Consider the following 21,637-nt stretch of genomic DNA (forward strand, 5'->3'; position numbering starts at 1 on the left):
CAGAGCAGTGTTTATTCTCCACAGCACGTAACATCATTTCCATGTGCACAGTGAGCATTGCGGCAAGTCTTATTGCACATTCCCTTGGAACATCTGAAAATCATTGCTTAAAAAGAGTGTGACAGGATTAACAAAACAAACAAAAAAAAACATTATTCTCCCTCAAGAAACATATAATGGCACTAGAATGGAAAATTATCAAGGTTCTGTAGGAAAAATAAATGAATAAATAAATAAGACAATAATCCTTACTTGTGCAAGGTGTGAGATGGCCGGTCATTTTTCTCCAGTTGACCATAGCAGCTAGTTTTTGCTTCAGGAATGAAGGAGTATTTTTCCAGCATGGCTGATGCAGCAGTGGCAATAATCCCAAGGCCGTCCCGCACCCGAGCTTCTAAGCTGTAGTCCCACTCATCATAAGATGCTGAAATGAGTCCTGAAGGAAACTCCTTGGGGGTGATTTCTGTGTTACCACTAACCAGGCTGGGAACTATCCAAAAGAAATCATAGCCAGTAAGGCCCAGGGAGCGAGCCTCATCCAGTATGTAGACAGCTTCATCTTTGGAGCAATACAGCAGGATGACAGATGAATGAATTTTCTTCAGCTGAATTTGTGTCTTGGCATCTCCAAAGGCAGTATCAAGTACGATGATGTTCTGCATGTCCCAGCCCACAAAACTATTTTCCACTGTGGTCTTAATGACATTGATGAAGTCTCGATATCCAGGGAAGGTGGTGGTCACCAGAGAAAACACGTGCCAGTCATAATCCTGCATGATCTTCAGCATGACAATGGCTTCCTGCTGGATAGAAGCCCCAAACTGGAAGAACGTTGACATCACATCCTAGAATACCAAATACAGTGGAAGATTACTACTTTGGGACAAGTCTAAAAAGAAGAGAATCTCTACTTCTTTTTTAGGTCCACTGTGGCTACCAAACTTTTGCTGTATTCAAAGAACTTTCTGTGCCTTATCGTATTCATATCATTAATAACCAATGCTGATCATAAGTGAGTACCACAGCAAATTAAAATATTCGCCAAAGAGTACGAACATATATTTACATAGGAAATTTCCAAGTGCTTGGTCACTTGAAGACAACAAAGCAAATCAGTACTTACTGAGGAAGCAGAAGCTCCCCAGAGACAGCCACTCACTGTTAAACACCTCATCTCCAGCAGGTAGCTTTAGATTCACCAAACTGACCCAATAAATTAATACCAATTTTCAGACACAATGTAAATAAATTGCAATGCACATGCTGTACAGATATGAACGACCTCTGTTACTGCCAAACCTAATGAGTGATACTTCACTTCCCATAGGTCCGTTTTGGTGGAAGCTGTCAAACTACGCAGAACTACATTTATCGTCCCCACATGCCAAGCTTACTACTGCTCACGAACTCACTACTGCTCACGAGCTCACTACTGCTCATGCTTCATTCAGATCACATGGCCCATTGATGCCTGATGTAGAATTAACAGGATGGCACTCCAGGGACAACCAGCAAGCTGCTGGTGTCCTCATTAAAGGGCTGAAATGGGAGTAAATTCAAACAATGACCTCTTAGTCTGTAACTGGAAGCTGCATTGCCTTCCTGAGGGATACAGCTGTGCAATCAATTTGCTGCACAACTTGTTTCTAATATTTGTCTTGGGCTTTTACAGTATTCACAGCATTCTACATGGCATAAGGGCAGGTACCTCTTATTTTAACAACCTCTGTCAAAAATAGGGACACATATATTTTGTGGGCACTAAATTTACAAAGTTTTCAATTGGTCTATTTTTGCCATGTTGCAATAAGTTCTAAATTTATTTTTGAATTTTACATTCTGGATTTATATACATCGCAATTATTAGAGTATCAATGTATACACCTTCTTTATTTTCAATTTACTTCAGTATTTTTTCCAGACCAGCAGGGGCAAATTATATGCATCATACATGAAATTCTTCTATGCATCATACGGAAATTCTGCTGAAAGAAAAGTTTATCATTTAAAAAAGAAACCGATCATATAAGATTTCTTAGGTAGCCTTTAAAGGAGAGAGATTTTAACTCTATTACTAACACACAGTGTGTTTAATTTCAGTTTTATGAATGTGGTTGTAAACTGCTATCCTTTTGCAGGTGAGGAGAACAGAAGCAGATTAATTGACTTAGGTTTCACAGCAAGGTGGTGTTAAACATACAATTATTAGTGAGAACAGTAACTCAGCTCTCCGAGTTCTGGCTTTTATCTACTGAAATCTATTCACAGGAAACCGAATGCCTGTATTTTTTATTTTAATAGAAGATGAGGAGTGTTATTACTTTCAGAGCATTAAGAACCTGACACCAGGATTTTATATAGCTTAACAGCAATACCAGTCTTACAACTGGTGTCAGACCATGAAGACTGATATCGAAGGTATAAAATACACATCACTGGTGGTAATGAAACCATCTGCTGTAGCATATTTGTCACATCAAAGGCGGCATTCTGAATGCCAGTACCAGATTTCACAGAATCATAGAATATCCTGAGTTGGAAGGGACCCATGAGGATCAATGAGTCTAACTCCCAGCTCCACACAGGGCAACCTAAGAGATAAACCAAACATCTGAGAACATTGTCCAAATGTTCCTTGAGCTCAGGCAGGCTCGGTGCCATGACCACATCCCTGGGGAGTCTGTGCCATTGCCTGACCACCCCCTTGGTGAAGAACCTTTTCCTGATACCCATCCTGAACCACCCCTGTAGCAGCTCCATGCCATTCCCTCAGGTCCTTTTGCTGTCCTCAGGCAAAAGAGATCAGCACCTTCCCCTCCGCGCCCCTCTAACCATCTTTGTAGCTCTTCTTCGGACAGACTCTAATAGTTTTATGTCCTCCTTATATTGTTGCACCCACACCCCCACACAGTACTCAAGGTGAGGTGGCACCAGTGCTGAGCACAGTGGGACAATCACTTCTTTCCAACATTCAGCTCTTCGGTGCTTGATAGACCCCAGGATATGGCTGGCCCTTTTGGCCCCAGGGCACACTGTTGACTTACACTGAGCTTGCCATCTATCAGAATTCCCAAATCCCTCCCTGCAGAATGGCACAGCAGACACTTGTTCCCTAGCTTGTATGTACATCCAGGACAACACCATCCTGGTTGAAGAATCCAGCACTTGTTTTTGTTAAAACTCATGCAATTAAACAAACAAACAAACAAACAAACAAAAACAAACAAAACAAACAAACAAACAAATTCATACAAATTTTGACCTAGAGCAGTCCTTGTTATACACCTTTGAATGGCAATAAACAATGGTCTTGTGTACAATGGCCTGTGTCACCATGAAAGGAGTCTGACAAAACAAGCAAAATATTAAAAATTAAGCTTTCCCTTTTGTAAACATTTTGCTAGAAAACTAGTTTACAGAAGGAGTTTTGATCAAAACAAGAGTTTCTTGTAAAGTTTGCATCCATATTGCATGAATCCTTTTCACATAATTGTGAATATGAACTTTAGCCAAAATTAAGCAATTAATATAAATCTGTTATGAGAATGATGAAAAGATAGGAATTATATGGTGAAAACAGTTCCAGGTTCAGGAAAAGTGCAGATACAAATATCACAAACCAAATTCTCTTCTGAAGAAATTCTACGTAGCTCCACTAACTTCATGTGATGCTTTTATAGCAGCTGAAAATCTGACTCTGTGTTTACAATGATTTTGAAACAGATGGCAGACTGCAAGTAAATTCTAGCTTTAGGAACTTTAGCAGATATTTAAACACCTATAAAGAGAATATTCAAGGGTACATTATCCACTATGCTTATAAAGAAAAAAAAAAAAAGGAAAAAAAAATAGTGAAGAAAACAGCAAATAAATAATTAAAACTATACGGGATTCTAGAGTTGTATCCTTAAACACCTACAGAAGTGTTCATTTGCGTTTTTTTAAAACTTCACATTCCTCCCAAAGAGTACAATTAATGCTTTGCTTTATACAGACTTAGTATTTTATTACACATGCAAAAGCTAAGTTGTACTTTTCTATATTCAAAAAACAAACTAAAATGATGTTGTAAAAAAAATATTCAGCTATTTTCATTTAACTGTCATCTCGTCACCCATTAAAGTCATTTCCATAGGAGGAATATAGATGTAATATCAAAGGTGCTTTCAATGTACATCAAATGAATGTACTTTTTTTTTTCTCTTGGCCCCATATTTTGAAATTATTGGTGGAGGATGCAAGAAAGCTATACCAGTTACCCAATAAAAGAAATTTTTATACAAAGGAATTCTGTAGATAAATCTCAAAATATGAAAACCCCTACATGTTACACTGATATGAGCAAAAATGTATTTAGTCGTAGTTATGGAAATTAAGAAATGCTTTATTCAAACTGACTTGATTTTTCTTTTCTAGCTTCTTAGCTGGATTCTAGCACAGCCATGTAAACAAAGAAACAGCAATGAAAAGAGAAAGAAAAAAATAAACGAAAACTTTATTTTCTTCTATCCTGCACATGAACACGGTTTATAGCTACACTGAGCAGTCAGGCATTGGAATGGGTTGCCAAGGGGAGTGGTGGAGTCACCGTCCCTGGGGGTGTTCAAGGAAAGGTTGGACATGGTGCTTAGGGACATGGTTTAGTGGGTGACATTGGTAGTAGGCGGATGATTGGACCGGATGATCGTGGAGGGCTTTTCCATGCTTAATGATTCTATGATTCTATGATCTCCCAGTATGTTTCATACCAAAAATAAATAACCCTTCAACTGTTTTTTGGTTTGTTTTAACAGTATTCTTGAATTTTGTATACAATGTAAAATTGTCATTACAGACCAGAATTTCAACATTCCCGTGTTCATGCACAGAACAGACAGCAGCTCTCTTTAGAGCTGTCATTTGACAGATTAGTATATTAGACTAAGTTGCTTTTTAATTAGTGTACTGAGTCTATAACTCAGTCGCTATCATCAGAATTGCACATTTCACTTCCCTAATTCCAACAAATTACATGAATATTTCTCTCAAAACCACATCCTGAGCTATATTCATGACATCTTAGTTTCCAGCTCCAGCTTTTCCATGAGATCAGCGGGGCAGATTCACTGCTGCTGTAACAGGGGAGGTTATTCCTGACAGTGGTTTATGGCTACTGGGGGAAAAGCTGCAATAGTTGGTTGGTTAGAGAAAGAAACGCTTATATAAAATACTATACTACTTTTATTAAATGAAAATGAAATGCTCAACCAGAACAAAATTGGGGTCAACTTAAGACCAAAATCAATTTTCCACTCGGTGGGCTTGTCATATTTATATTATGACAAGAAGCAAGAAACAATATGGAATATGGTTTAAAAAGCAATCCATGGAATGATTTTATTCAGTTAGAAATATTATTATTACAATGAGACAACAAGTAAAACTTTAAAGATATCTTAATTACTTCATTCTCTCTCTGTATCTTCCACAGAGATATAGAAAAATAATTGTTCTCCTATTTTATGCCACTGTAATGAAGATATTCTGTTTTTATAACAGTTTTAAGGCATGTGGTGCTAGGTCGACATATACAGTGCAAGTTGTTTCCTGTTTAATGAATTATAGTAGATATTTGGCATTCTTATGAAGACTGAAAAATCTGAAAAGCAGAGATTAGTCACGAATTTAAGCTAAATAATTTAACATCACATCAAAAATATCCAGAAGGAAATTATTTTTATGAATCTCAAATGTAGGTGAATAACATATCTTGCAGTGCATTACCTTGGTATCATTTATAGCGGACTACTTGAAATGATGCAATGATTCCCAGGTAAAAGTGAGGTGAATTGTGTTTAGATGTGATAATATCCAGGTTTCAGACATACAGTCTCTTCCCTCCATAGAGACCCATAGAAAAATTTCAGTAAATGCAAATACCAAAGTGGAGGAGCTGAAAGGAAAACCTTTCCTCCCAAGACGCCCTGCACACTTTTAAAGTCTTAAGTTATTACATTCCTGTCTCTATTCATTAAGAGTATGGAACATGCAATTCCCAACACAAACATCTCACAGAGGCGCCCAGGGAGAAAACTCCCCCATTATCACCATGGGACCAATCTGGGGGGAAACTATACAAAACTATGTACTTTCAGGCAAAACAGAGCAACATGTGACTGTGGAAATAATTTACTAATTATTAGAAAGAGGAGAAGAAACTTCCTTCCCCAGGACTTGTCACCTCTCCAGTCTCACACATGGCAAGGCACACTGCAGGATAGGCAGGGCAGGGACTCTATGGCCGAGGATAGATTTTATGTTCTCCAAATCTGCCCATACATATCTGTGAAGATTTTGTGTGTTCCACTATTTGTTACTGAGAAGATGAACACTCTCTGACAGAGCTAGAAAAAGGATGGAAAATTTCTTACCGTGTAACTTAACTGTGCAAATGCAGAGCCACAAAATAGTAAAGGTCAACAGAAAGGACGAATGAAGGGCTTACTTTTTGTTTTAAAAGTTTGCTCTGGGAGAGGAACACTCAAGTTAGAAAAGGGCATTAGCAAGCAAGGGAGTACTTTATGGCTTTCCCACATCTGACATGTCCCCTTTTATTATTTCAAGGAATAAATATCAGAGAAGCGTGACTGTGAAAGATTAGCACCAGATTAATCAAGCATGTTCTCTCCCATTTCCTGAAGGAGCCTGCAGGGATTCATTTTGTAGAGGTTTCTGTATTTTCAGGTCATGGTTTTATCCTAAGAATTTCACTAGATAACATATTTTTTCTTCATTATATCTGTTTAATTATAACATACTTCTTTGGCTTATCAGGGCCTGCTACAAGAGTCAATGTTTGTCACTAATTTTACATTTACAAAAATTAGCAAATAAATACCAAGGGATGAGAACAGGGTTTCTAAAGATCATTGCAGAGTCCAATGGTTTTCAGTCCTTTACATTCTTCAAATACTACAATGTCATGTCTAATGAATTTAAAGTAACTCAACATGCCATCATGGTGAAACAGCATAACTTAATTATGCAAGATGACTAGTTTTGCATCCTAGATGACTAGGCTGGAACGCACCAGATGGGTTTTCATTCATGGACTGTGCAAATATTGGAAACTGAAGTCTCAGTCTCAGCTCCTGGTCCACTAGGACAGGTCAACGAAAAATGCTTTCAAAGACTGAAATTACATCAACAAGCCTCTGACTGAACCTGATTAAGGAAAAAAAAAAAAAAAAAAAGAAACAACAACCAACATGATGTGAACCAGCAGGGATTTTCATGTTACCATTTGATAAAAGGTTGTCAAGATGTCCCCTTTCCAGATAATTTTCATCTTCCACTATTACAGAAATGGCTTACGCTTATCTCAATGAAGAAGAGCAAAATTGACTCATGTAGGTCTGTAAAAAGCAGTGTGTAGCTGGCTGCACCATAGCTACTTGGATGAATGATGGCTATCATAGAACTTCTGGGGTGAAGAAGAATCCCAACACATAAGTAGTAATACAGCACTGATGCCTGCATGGAAGATAAGGGAGGACAAATATTTCCTGAATACAGATCAGTCCCTCTTTTACCCATTCGGGTCCATGACATGGTGCTGAACATCAAGGTGAACTGTTAGCACTAGCCTAATATTTCTAATTTTTGGAGAAGAAGAGATTTGTACAAGTTCCATACTTTCTCTAAGTATTTCACCATGAAAAATACGGCAACATATAGTATATATATTATTTAGCAACAAAGAAAGATTTTATGCCATATATTATAGCCGAGTATGATTTCTCTTATGCCCCTTGTTATAATTGCAGATAAACATTTTGCCATTTATCTAATTTAGATGTCTGATTTTCTCATGGTTTGTACAACCAGTATCCTTATGCTTTATTCATGTAATTAGTCAGCACTGATACAAGTAAATGGTTTCCTGAACAGTCCAGAGAGACATAATTTTCCATGGGGAAATCACTTGAAATTAGCCATGCTGTACATTTTACACCTCAAGGAACACCTGAGTTCATTTGGAGAGCTCTTGAGTCTGTCCCTTCAGTGAAAACTCTATAAACAGTTGTTATGAATGATTAGGAAATGATCAGGAAAGCTGATGACTTTTCAAAGACAGAGAAGACCATTGCTGTGAAGATACTCCAAAGAAATTGGGGAAAGTAACAGACTTTTTGATGTGTGGAAACATTAATCTGCCAACAACTCATATTTGATGCATCACAACAAAGTTGTGACAGAGCTAGAAGTAAATGGGGTCCTGTTTCTTATCATGTTTCTATGCAGAGAAAAAGTTTAGAATATGCTATGATGATCTGTTCTGTACAGGTTACCTACCTACGTGAGGCAAATAATTCACACAAAATGATGCTATAAAAATAGAGAGAAAGAAACCCGAATGCAAATCAGAAGGTCTTAAAGTGTTGTCAGCTACCATGATTTTACCACAAAACTTCCAAAAGAGAGGAGGGGAACCAAAGAGCCACCTCTGGTGCCAGGGGATCACAATAGATAAACAAACAAATAAATAAATAAATAAATCATAAGTACAGTGGTTTTATTTAAGAATTTTTCCAGTTCTCATGGTTGTAGGGAAAAATACCAAAATGAATCCAGAGAACATTAGGGTCTGACAAACCGAACAGCAGGTAAGTTTACACCCAAATCCCTTTAGTTTCCAGGCTTGGGTAATAAATTTTTACAATTAAAGACTGAAGAGCAGCTCATGATTACATTGCTTCTATGTACTTTTGCTGAAAACAAAATGATAAAATCCCAGACTTATTTTCAGAAACACAAAAATGCATTTTGCAAACTCATAGAAAGCTTTTCACCAGGTAACAGAAAAAAATGAAAACAAAAAACACCAGTAATAGAGAGCACCAGAGAGCTTGTGAATCAGCCTGGTGAAAGTCCAAGAAATCCAGCAGGGATAAATGCAGATGTTTCAGGAAGGAAAGTCTGAATAGCTTTCCTCTCCTAGTACTGGTATTTCATTGGAACTCACATCATTTACCTCCTCTAGAAATAAAACACCATTAAAATGTGGGATGAATGAAGGATATCAGCCAAATGAGCAATATAGGTAAGTAAATGAGCCACATAAGTAAATAAAAAAAATATCTTGGGACACAGACTATTCACACCCAATATCCCCACTCTCTTTTATTCACACTAGAGCATTATTTTCCAATATTCACTTTGCTTCTTATCAGTATTCAGATACTACATATTTTGCTAACAAAACAACATGCTGAGCTATGTGGAAATCCAATCTGTAAGCTATTGAGAGTTATCTATCAAATCAATTAGTTCATTTACTTTCAACCACAGCTGTTCCCATAAGGCCATCAGAGATGAGCTTCTTTTGATTCATGGGCAATCTGGGGAACCTTAACAGATATAAAAGCAAAGCATTTAGTTTAAAGCAGCTCATACGACTTCTTGGAGCAGACGTATAGTTCTAATTACAAATCTTTAGAACAATCCCATTGTTAATGGCCATGCTTAGTGAAAGCAACCTTATATAAGGTTTAAGTGTCTGATTTTAAAATGAGACCCTGATAGGCAAAGTGCAGTACAAGTAGATTGATCAGACACAAAGGATGACTTCAGAATTTCTGAGGGAAGGGAAGGGAAGGGAAGGGAAGGGAAGGGAAGGGGAGGGGAGGGGAGATTTTGTCTTCCTTTTTCAATAAGAAGTGAAGTGTGCTGATCTGTATTTTTTGATTTTTTTTTTATTTTTCAACAAATAAAATTTCATTCTAAGATTTTAATTATACAGATTTCATTTCCCAAAGAGTTATATCATGTCTTTAAAAAGTGTAATGCCCAAACTTTGGTTAACAGCTTTTTACAACATCAACCTAATTTATTTTTTTCCAGAATCAGACACCCAAATCGATCTTGCTCTAACCCAGCCATAAGATTAAACATCCACACAATTTTCTGTGTGCCATCCACAGAACATGCTGGGACAGAATCCAATTTGCTTAGCATTTTAACAATCTGTTATATTAAAGTAAGTCGATTTAAAATTTTGTTTGTTGTTTTTGTTTAATGGTAATATTTTATGTGCTTACATTACTAGTGCCGTGGAATCAAAAATACATGTTGCTTGAATAGTTTATGGAAATTTTCAAGAATCAATGCTATGCGGTAATTCTTCCCTGGGACAAACTTTCATTCCTGCTCTTTGATATCTTATACACAAACCATTTTATGTAACTGTAAAGTGATATCACATAGGGTAATTAAATAAGTACCTTAAACACTCAGCCTATAGGAAAACTGGTTCAGAACAAGGGGTTTAGAGTGCTTGAGGACAAGTAGGATTTTCAGTTAAAATTTTGTATCTTATCTAGTACAAGTATTGCACAGTAAAATTCTGCATAACCAACTGCTTGCTAATGCCTCATGCATCAACTCCTTTTACAGAAAGGTTTCTTCATACAGTTTCTACTGCTGTTCAGAGCTTTAAAACCCACACCAACCAAACTTATTAATCCTGTAAACAGAATCAAAACTTCACTTACCCACGATCCCATTAAAATACACTATACCCAAGAATCCAGTCTTAAATCCAGAATCTGTAACAATTTGTCATTAAATGGCAACTGAACCAAGCCAAACAAGCTGATTACTATTGTGTGTATTGCATAAGAGTGCATAAAAGCCATAGATTATATAGAAAGATATGCATAATTAAATATCGATAAAAATGCCTGAAGACATCATCTCCTTATTTGAAAACATTTGGTTTCAGATGAATGCTAAAATACTTCTCACTTGTGTTGGGATGAGATGCCAGAAAACCATTAACTAAGTCATTACCAGACATCTACACTTAACAAGTAAAAATGAAGGCAACAACCAACCTCCCCCACCACCCCCTTTCACCAAATGGTGAGTATAAAATATTAAGCAAATAAGGACAGTTTAATTTTTCATTGTGTGCTTGTAACTCTGTGCTTTTCCCCTGTGAGCCAGGAGTGTCGGACTGGCCACCTCTGTGTACCTATTTGGCCTTGGCCACGTTGGACTGAGGAGAGAAATCCAGCAGCATGAGGCTAGCTGACAGGATAAAGACATAGGCAGATGGGAAGGAAATCTTTTAAGAGAAAGGATAAATGTAGTTCAGGGAGCTACTCAGAACAGCTAGAGATTTGTAGGAGATATCCAAGTAACAGTGGATGACAATGATAAGACATGAGATTCATTGATCTCTTCAGGAAGAGAGATGCATTTGTGTTTCCCAGGTAGTTTGGGAGCTAAACAAGAAGAGGTGTGAACTTGATTCATCTGCCTTTGGAAGGTAAAGCCACAAAAACTTCACAATTTATCCAAAACATGCATGCTGTTTTTAAATTCTCCAAGAAGGAAGTGATAATTTAAAGTACTTGGAATGCTCCTCTGCCCTGATGTACAATCAGCAGATCTGAAGAGAGGGTTCTCAAGGGAAATGCCATTTATGCTTATCTTCTTTATATTCTCTCTTCAGGCATATTTGGCCTCTGGGCAAAGCTACATCTGCTCTTCTGTTATGCTAATAGAAATTACATGCTTTCTCAAAGTGAGTGATCAGCCCACGGCAACAAATACCCTTTTCCATTCTACATGTAATAGCAGCAAGTCAGAAGTAACTTCAGTTACAAAAATTCTAAGATGAATGATCTATATCAACACTTACATATCAACCTAGCTTGAGCAAAGAGGGTGGCTAACTGTGTGTCTCAGAATGAATCCCACTGATGAGAACATAGCCCAAAGTACCAGCAATTGATCATGTTCCACTCATATTCATTTCAGAGACTTTGAATAATCATAGTTCAAATCACCCTTGCTAAAACAAACAAACAAAACACAATGGTGTTGGAAAATCTCCAGTACTCAGAGCTCCTACATCCATATGAGAAGGAACACAGGGTGGTAAGGAAGGCTCAGCTGTACGCAGATATAACAGTTTTACAATATCAGTGTGCTAACCAGACAAGGACACGAGCATTTCATGATGCACACTATGATGCGTGCTAAGACAACATAACAGAGATATGCAGACAAAAAAAATGTGTTGCACATACTTCTTCCGACTACCCACATTGTTCCACACCTTTGAGGTGAATCTACATTTTCTTTTTGGCATTCTGTTTAAGGATGTATTGATTTATTTAGTTTCAAGAATATCACACATCAACAGATTTGCCAAGCATAAGCATAACTAAATAATATTCTGGGCAGAAAAGCTTTACCTACACATATTCAAGTTACTGAGATTTTTATGCAGGCAGTAAAACTATTTCTTGTATCAAATAGCACAGTTCAAGTTACTATTCCTTAGTTAAGTAGAAGCAAAATATCTTTAAGCATGTTTCTGATTTACAATAAATATCAGCAGGAAAGCAACTTCAAGAAAGGAAATGTTCAAACTGCTAAGCTTAGGTCCTTGCAAGGCATAGTAATTCTTTCTGGAAATGCTTTCAGATTTGACAGTCATGCTAGATAGAATAAATACTGCACTGCTGTAGCAAATTGAGTATCTCATTTACAGCCATAAAAAATAAAAACCATGTTCACACAATATTCAGTACAGTACGAAGAGGAATGAAGCTCTCTTCCTTAACCTGCACAATAATGTTATACTTTGAAGAGAGTGCCATGGTAATCCTCATACTGAATATGACTAAGCAACAATATATATTAGTTAGGCTGGTGTTTTTAATGCCAGAAATTTCAATTAGTTGCTTTTTACAATACTATGCATATAGCTATTTACTGAAAAGATACAATACCACACAAATCAGTGACTTCTATAGATTCATATTAAAATAAGCTTCAGAGTTGTTCTAACATAGGTAGGAAATGTGAAAGCTTTTTAACTAGTCTCAATATACACAACAACAGATAATAGATTTTTTCAAATATCCGTAATGCAACTAAATTGTAAGTGCTCTCCCATCTGAAGTCAATGGGAGCTCAAGGTGCTCAGCAGCCTGCATGTGTGGGGATGCTCAAACAGGAAGGAGAGTTTGTGAGAGTCATGTGAGAGTTTGGCTGTGCCTGTTTTATTTACGCAGCTACATGAGTTCTGAAAAAAAGGTGTTTAAGTACTCAGTTAACTGAAATAGATTGTCTACCAATATGAAGTGTGGGCACTTGCTCATTTTCTTTAATGGGACTGTGCATCAAAGGGATTTAGATGCCAATCCTTCTAGTTCCTTTGAAAAAAAGCCTTAGGTGGAGGATGGCTAACAAAAAAAACACCTGTTCTTACAAGTCATTAAGTGCCTTCAGTTCCACACATAAAAGATGAGTACTCGTTACATTTCAAGGACCTTTTGTAACAAAGCTTGTTAAAGTTGCAGTTGCAAATTAGATTTCAATATAAAAGGCACAAGGGATTGTGCTTTACCTTAAACTCTATGGCTTGATTTGTCTCCATTTGTGTCCCCTAGTGCCATACTCTAAAATAACAATTCTAAATTTACAGACTACAGGATTGGTAATGTTTTGCAGGTCCTTCTGAAATAACCCATGCATCTTCCACTGTCCAAAATCCAGTCTGAAAAATTAATACTGAGACCTGAAAGCAGCATCCCAGCCATCTCCATCCAATGCTTGCTATTCAGAGCAGGTGTAACATTTCACCAAGATCAAAAAAACTATTAAAATGCAAATTTTAGATCTGATCTTCAAACTTGCCATGGCTTACTGTCACATGATGTGACCAAAAAGAAAGAGAGAAAGCAGTGATGTGACTCTTTGCAATATACTCCACCAAAGGAAAACTCCTGGAATATGGCAGAAAAACAGAGCTGGACTTCATTGCACAGCTCTCACTGGGCTCTCCTGGCACTCCTTTCCCTAAATCACAATCGTCTCTTTCAAAGCAATGTGTCTGAGTTTGCCAGATGATGATATTTCATGTTACATTAACAGATAATTAAAAGAAGATGAATAATGATACTGAAATGGATCTCCCCTCTTTTGGGCAAGGAAGGTGGATCTGTGGTGCAAACAGGGATTGTGCTGCACTCAGGAGCAGATACTGCTTGTTTTATGAAGAGAGGTGTTGATTTTTCAAATCCTTACCTAGTAAGACAATCTTTCTGCCCAGCATATTGACAAAATAAGAAAGAAAAATTAGATGTATAAACTCTGCTGGTTGTTAACAGGCTCCATTCCACCCAGTAGAGTCACGCCCTCAAACAAAGCTCTTTGGGAGGCACACACTTGGCTAGATGGAAGTTCACATGAGACCTGTGTTTCTTCTCAGTGAACAAACATTTATTACCACAATTGCAAGTTTGTCTGTTCATTAGAAATCTCAGAGAAAGAAACAGAAACAAGCTCATGTAGAGAAAAGCTCCGTTTTGACCCTCCCTGGTTTCTATGGCAGTAAACTCAGATGCTGATGGGAGCAGGTACAAGGACCAAAAATATCAGTGCAAAGCATGCAAAGAGCTGTGTTTGTATTACCAAGCACATGCTGCAGGGAATGGGTCAGAGTCCCACAACATAAACCTTTTTACCCTTCTCAGCTGTCCTTTCACAGGGCAGCCTGTCAAGGACTTCAAAATCTGAGCTCCTGCAAAGGACCTTGGAGAACAGGAGTGGAGGAGAGGGGCAAACTCCTGTCCTCTGAAAAGCAAGCAGTTCATCCACATCAGCCTGGACAAGAAGGACAGATGTTAGCAAGCACCACGAGAGGGGAGGAGTTGGGTGTGCAGGTACCTACAGACCCATGGCTCAGCTCCCCGCTCCCGACCTACACCATTAGAAATAGATAAATAATGCAGCACAAATTATATCCCTAACAGGCAGCAGCAGATATTTTCTTTCACTATGTGTGGATCACATATTATTAATAAATATTTGGACACTCACTGGTTCTTAATAAAAATAATTAATTTGAAATTTTTACCAAATTTAAACAAAACACCTTCATTTGATAACACAGACACAAAATCCTGACACTGAACTCATACTCTCCTTCAGAACATACCAGAAAAAAAAAGCAGAGAGCAGAAGTAATACATCGTGATGGATGACTGGACACCAACCACAAATTGTTAAGGAAAGCCCATTCTCAGAAAGTTAATCATCCTTATTATTAAGCAAATACTAAGAGTAACATGATTTCAGATAAAATCAGTGAGGGTCACTATAACCCACTGAATTAGAGCAGTAATTAACAATTATTCTCAGTAATGCAGCTCAGCTAGCAATAGTCTGTCACTTCAGATTGCACAATGACCATTTCATAAAAAGGCATCTACACAAAAGCTGCAGTTCAACAGCTATCAATTTTCAAAGATATAATAGTTTCCTTAGTAATGAAGAGTGCAGCCTTAGAATAAACAAGTATAACTAATTTCCTTGCAAACCTTCCTTTCTGGAACGCTCATTTATCCCCAGGGATATATAGAATAACTTGGTGCAACTCATGCTACAGTGCCACACCTCATGAAAATACCTTGAAATCAGCCATACAGGAAATAGATTCTAGTCTCCTCTTTCACATGGTCATAAGTCTAGTCCAAAAGTTGTTTTACTCCTACAGACAGATGATATGTTGTATGTATACGTGCCTGTGTACAGGATGTGGCTGTACTCATTTTATCTCAGTGTATCAAATGATAACATATGATCCGATTGTGGGATAAAAATTAAAACCAAGTTTAAATGCTAGCCCATTTACAGGACTTAGATCAGCAGCAGCTCTCCTCTGTCCAGAATAAGTTTTCTTAAGCTGAAAAAAAAAAGTTGTAACTTCTATTCTACTCCAATAAAAAATTCAAACCTGTGAAATATGATGTATAGAGTTATGTGCACTGAAAGACTTCTGCACACCAAATGCTTCATCCCTCTCCTGCAGATGAAGAACATTTTCCTTTGATTTTTACCCAACTAATCACATAGGAAAGCAGATTTATTATCATACAGTCACTCCATAGAAACAAAACACTAACATTTTCTTGCTTACTACAAAAAATATATGAAAATATCAATGCACTTGTGGCGATCCATTAAAACATTGCATTAGATTATTCTCTGGAAAAAAAAAATTGTTTTTCTGACAGCCTCACCTAAACCTCCAAGAAATATCAGATTTTATGGAGCGTTTGTAAGCAAAATTGAATGCAAAGCATAGAATGAAGTATAAATAAAAACAGAATCATTAAACCAAAATAGAAATGTTTGGTGCTATGGCAGAAATAAGCGTATAGGGGAAAGTAGTGCCTGCTCCTAAGGAAGGACTTAAATTATTACTTGAAAATTAAACAGCTACATCAAAATGAGAGCTCAGCTGAGCAATTATGCTTATACATACATCGGTGCACTTGGAAATCAACTGGATGTATAAGAGAAATTCTCATTGACTCGTTCATATAAATTAATATACAATGATTAAAAGAATTTGAGGAGAGAGAATGCTAAAAATGATGGTAGTTGCTTCAGCAAACAAGCAGAAGAAGTACAACTGGGGCCTGATTGATATCACTGTGGGAAGACTTGCTCATCCCTTTGGTTTCTTTCAGATAGCTAGTTAAGTACACACGTGCATTGTGAAGCCCAGAACTAGGTGCCTATTCCTATTTGTGGATATGATGTAATTTCACAAGCTATTTAAACATTTTCATGGTTTCTTAATGTCTTTAACACAGACTTCTTCCTGTCCCCACCACGCAGCAGCTGAAGAGCATGTTTCTATGAAAACAGGAACACCTTTGTTAACTGCAAAGCTTTGGACAAATTCCCGCCCACTTCAGAAAGATGTAGCCCATCACTTAACACTTCCGAATCTCCAGGCAGGCTCAGGGTATGTGATGGCCAAGAGGAAGAGGAGCAGAAGTTTAGTCAGAGAATGTGATTCACTCGGCTATACACTCATACATAGCATAAATCAGTTTCATTTATTCCCTTTGCAACACAAATTAGGGAATTCAACCTCTGTTGCTCACCACCTGATTTCCAGAGCTCTGTCTCTACACAGAGACCCATAGGCGGTCTCATGGTTAATGGGATCTTAACGTATCTTTGAAAGAGTGTGTTGACCAATTTCTATGTACTGAGGGACTTTAAAAAAAAATTGGTTGAGAAACAAAATAAAAAAATCTAAGTCATTACATGTAAGCCATGGCATTTAAATAACTGCTGAGGTGCATAGCAGTCACACCACTAGCAATTTACAGCTAACTGTTGGTTATCCCATTTTAATTGAACATTCTACAAATTATATTCGTCTTCGCATTACTATTTGAACTACCTTTACTTTCTTGCCAAGGTACATGGTCCAACTGCTAGAACTTCAGAACACCCATTTCAACTATGAATCAAAGTTTGGAAGAGCTCACAGCCCCAAGGCCTTCTCCTCAACACCTTTTACCATTGCCCAAGTTCTATACTCCACAATCTACTGCAAAAACTTACAAGTCATGAAAACAGATAGCCTGGCAGACTTTGCTCAGGTTTTTCAGGCCAATGAATGATGATCAGTGTTAAAACTGGCCGTGTTCAAAATTATTTAACTGATTTGTCCCATTCTCCCCCTCTCATTGCCCTCTAATTTGTTACCTCCCATTGGCAGCTGTCACCCTGATGGTGCAGCTGGAAGAAAGATTCCTATGAATACTCGTTGGTTGCTTCAGTGCAAAATCAGTCACGTTATTTTAAACAGGCTCTTGTGTCTCATTCATCTCAAATGGCCAGCTCTGCTCTGAAAAAGATGAAGAATGTTCAGTGATTTTCAGTGCTGCCAGGGCTGTAACCCCTAAAGAGAGGGATGGTATTGAACACTGCAGGGATTGCAGCAAGGGATGCTGACTGGAGTGAAATAAGCTAATTCTGCAATTATTCTTTGATCACAGACTTAGTCTCCTATTATTGAAATCAAAGTTGTCTATACCTCTGTAAAGTTTAGGTTAGATTCAGAGACTGGATAGATGTAAATGAAAATTTACTAGTGATTCACTGACATTTGTAGTGATATAAATAACTACCTGAAAAGCAAAGAAAATTATATCTCATTCCAATTCAAAAAATCAAATCAGGCAGACTATCTTAAAAATTACAGCCTCCTATTTAAATTCATTTTAAGGATTTGTGTTTTCCATTTTTGAGTTGTAGAATTAAATAGACTATTTGGAAACATGAAACACTTGAATAAACTTTGCATTTATTTAGTGCAGTTTTTGCAGGTAAAGTATTACATGTCATCTGTTCAGCTTTCTTTTGTTTTGCTCTTTTATTGAGCAAGACCTTGACATCAACCAATGATTATTTTATAGTTTTTCCTGACCAGCATACACATACAGTGTCCTCTTTTCGTATTCTGAACAGATAATCCAAGTAACACTGTTACATTAGAAGACAACGCAGGTCTCTCTCACCATCCTTTGATACTTCTAGTTTTGGCCACACAGACTTGCACAGTAAGTGCCATTTATTTTTTAATATCTTTGCAGAGAAATATGAAAACCCGGACTTTTAAGAACAAATACTAATGATGTAATTAATAAATCAAATGCAACTAACTGAACATATCGGGGAAACTTCATCATAAGAATAAGCCAAAAGAATAAGAAAATGTCATTTCCATCAAAACAGATCACAAAATGCACACCACCTTCTAAAGAAGTGCTGACATAAGCTCATTACAGTTCATTAGGCATGATTAACTTACTTCCCCCTTGCATAACAGAGTGCTCACTAGTACCCAATTAATTTAAGTTATGAGTAAGTGCCATCCTCTGATTGGAGTTATAGGATTAAAAGTGATGCCTAAAGTTACAACCACCTCTGGAATAATCTGGTCCTCAACCAAGTTGTACTTTCCAAATGGCCATGAAGCTATTCTATTCCCTGCAGGATAGTCACTCTTTTCCATGTCACATCACCACACATATCCAGGTGCATCCAACATCTGGAGACCATGTAATGAAAATCTGTTTCAAAACAATTTTGTGGACTCTATTTGTTACATAACAACTTAATATAAAAAAATGCAAACAACAACACATAATACACGCACACAGAAAAATCCCTATATATACACAGTAATATCTATGTGTTTTAACACACACTTATATACATATGGCAACAAAATATTCCTAATGTCACACTCACTCCATCATAATAAGTGATGCTTTAGCAGTCATTCATCTTCAGTCATTAGAAACTTAAATATCAGACTTCATTTTAATCAAGCAAGTTTTATAATGCCAAAACTATTTCAGTTATTTCCCACTGGAGGACAGAACAGTGATTTCTAGGTCACTTTCTACCATTGGAACATTACCTATAATTTACCCTTCAGCCAAATTAAGCACTGGCATAGCAATACTAATCTTAATTGTTTTTTTTTGAAGACTTCTGATGAAGGTAAGCAGTGATACAGCATTTTGTGTGTTGTTTGCTTGTTTTGACGTGTTTGGCTGTGTTTTTTTTCAGAACCCAGATCATGTCCTGAGCTCTGCAGGTATCCGCTGTCCAACACAAGCCACAAACCCCCTTCATATTCCAACTCCCTTTCCACAGTCCTGCTCCTTCAAGTTTTTTTGCAGATTACACCTCAGACTTGCCGAGGCCATGTAAAGTTAATGAAGGTGGACTGGCTGAAGTTTTCTTCAGGCTACAATTCTTCCACAGTGCCTTCATCCCTGTCTCTCATGTCAGTAATGCTCTATGTACTCAAAAGAAATTTAACTTAGCTTTACTACAGTTGCACATAGGCAGACTGATGAAATACTACAGAAACGAGTAGCAAATTTCATAACACATCATGCAGATCAAGCATACATATCCACATATAAGATTGCAAGAAAGTTCTTTCCTTTAGTGCTGCTAAGAAATTAAAGACTTTTTCAATTTCCAGCATAGCATTTCTAGCAGTTTTCTAGAAGCTAGAACTCCTATCACAGTCGAGACCTGATCCAAAATTCCAAACAATTCTAGAGCTGACCAACATTCATGGCTGTAAATTTGCACTCCTAATAATAAAAGGAAAGCAAATACTTGCAAATACTCATCTTTTTATCTGTTACGTGAATTATGCAAGCTTTTTCTATAAGAATTTAACCTAAATTATTTTTGAATTTCTAGATCTGAGGGATCCCAGTAGAGCCATTCTCAAATTATCAATTACTATTAAGCTATATATTTGTACTATAACATACTAAATAATACTAAGTAAAATATATATATATTATTTAATAATGTGATTTACCATTTCTCCAAAATGCAGAGGCCCTTTTCTTACAATCTATTTATCGCTTTCATCACTACTAACATTCTTAGAGGTGTTGACCTATTCAGACTTGCCTCTGCAAAAAAAAAGACCCAGGAGACCTGCTAGTGGCACCAGAAGGCAGCAGGGGAGGCAGTGGGCTCTGCTGGAGTTCAGTAGAAGGACTATCCCAGAACTGGCAAATGTTTGTAACAACTTCCAGATGTAACCCAAATACATTCTAAATTTTCTTGACCAGGAAATACCATGTTGTGGTGGTGTTTTTTGTTGTTGTTTTGTTGAATTGAACGACAGATCAACTCAAGATTTTATAAACGTATAAGAACACTTGCAAATTGGTATATATGAACAAAAACAGGGGAAAAATACCTTTTATACATCTATTCAGATCTTACATGTTTCAATACATGACAATTCCTTATTTATTAGAAAACGGGACTCCAGATTTAAATTTAAAACCTCACCATACCCGAGTGTTTAGCTGGTTGACAAGCAGGACTTGGAAGAATTTACTCCTGCTAAAGGAAAGCAAGTATCCATCTCTGCTTTGTGACAAAAAGGAAACAAACCTCTTCCATGAACTGTTAAAATAAGTGAGTACTTAATTTGCAGATCAGTGACGGACCCCACTAGAATCTCCTGGCATGATGTTTCTTGCTTGAAGAACCTTTGTGGAAGATTTGTGGAAGGCTATGACAGAAATCACTTTTGGGCTTTTTACAAATAATGAAAAGAAAATAAATTCCTACGCTTTTAAATGAGTTGTTTTAATTACAAGTGGAAGAGAAACATAGCTCCCAAGTGACCAATAGTGCATGGATCCACTTCTCATTTGAGACAAACAAAAATGTCGTTTCCAGCAAGAAAAGGCTGCTGTGGGTGTTAAAATCCACATGCACTGAGCCATAATGATGATTTCCGGAGTGCTCAAAGCTAATTTACAGGCTTTCCATGAGCACAGCATTATAGTGTTTGAATTCTTCCTAAACACAGAGAAGTTTGTCCCAACATGTCTGTCAGTAATTACCTTGTTGAAGGAAAGCAAAGTGGAGTGATCATATCTCAGGAAAGTGATTCATGAGAAAACAGTATAAAAGCCTTTCCTATTTGTGTCTTTCTTTGAAAGCCCTTTCAAGTTTTTGTTACTTAATACATTTTAAAACCTCTAAAGCCTTGCTTTAATTTTAAAACCATGTGGGTTTTCTCTGGGAAGCTCATTGCCTAAGGAAAGGTCTACCTAGGCACATCCACCTTAACACATATCGCACAGAAACTTCCACAAAAAAATGGATCATGCTAAGTTATTTGTTTTGTATGGCTTAAGATGAAATGCCAGACTGAAATCACTAATTTTCCGGCAAACAGGAAGCCTTCATTTTCACATTAGAAAAGCAC

At 37.2% G+C, this 21,637-nt stretch overlaps 1 protein-coding gene across 2 annotated transcripts in view; it reads right to left on the reverse strand.

Annotated features, from left to right (window-relative positions):
- Positions 1-21,637, reverse strand: part of GRIN2A (glutamate ionotropic receptor NMDA type subunit 2A) — a 191,568-nt gene that overhangs the window by 88,846 nt on the left and 81,085 nt on the right. For both annotated transcript variants that reach the window (XM_066977466.1, XM_066977465.1), the window contains exon 3: positions 253-845. In XM_066977466.1, coding sequence (XP_066833567.1) covers positions 253-845 — 593 coding nt within the window. The remainder of the gene's footprint in view (positions 1-252; positions 846-21,637) is intronic.

The sequence above is a fragment of the Anser cygnoides genome, chromosome 15 (assembly GCF_040182565.1).
Source record: "Anser cygnoides isolate HZ-2024a breed goose chromosome 15, Taihu_goose_T2T_genome, whole genome shotgun sequence".
Taxonomy (NCBI): domain Eukaryota; kingdom Metazoa; phylum Chordata; class Aves; order Anseriformes; family Anatidae; genus Anser; species Anser cygnoides.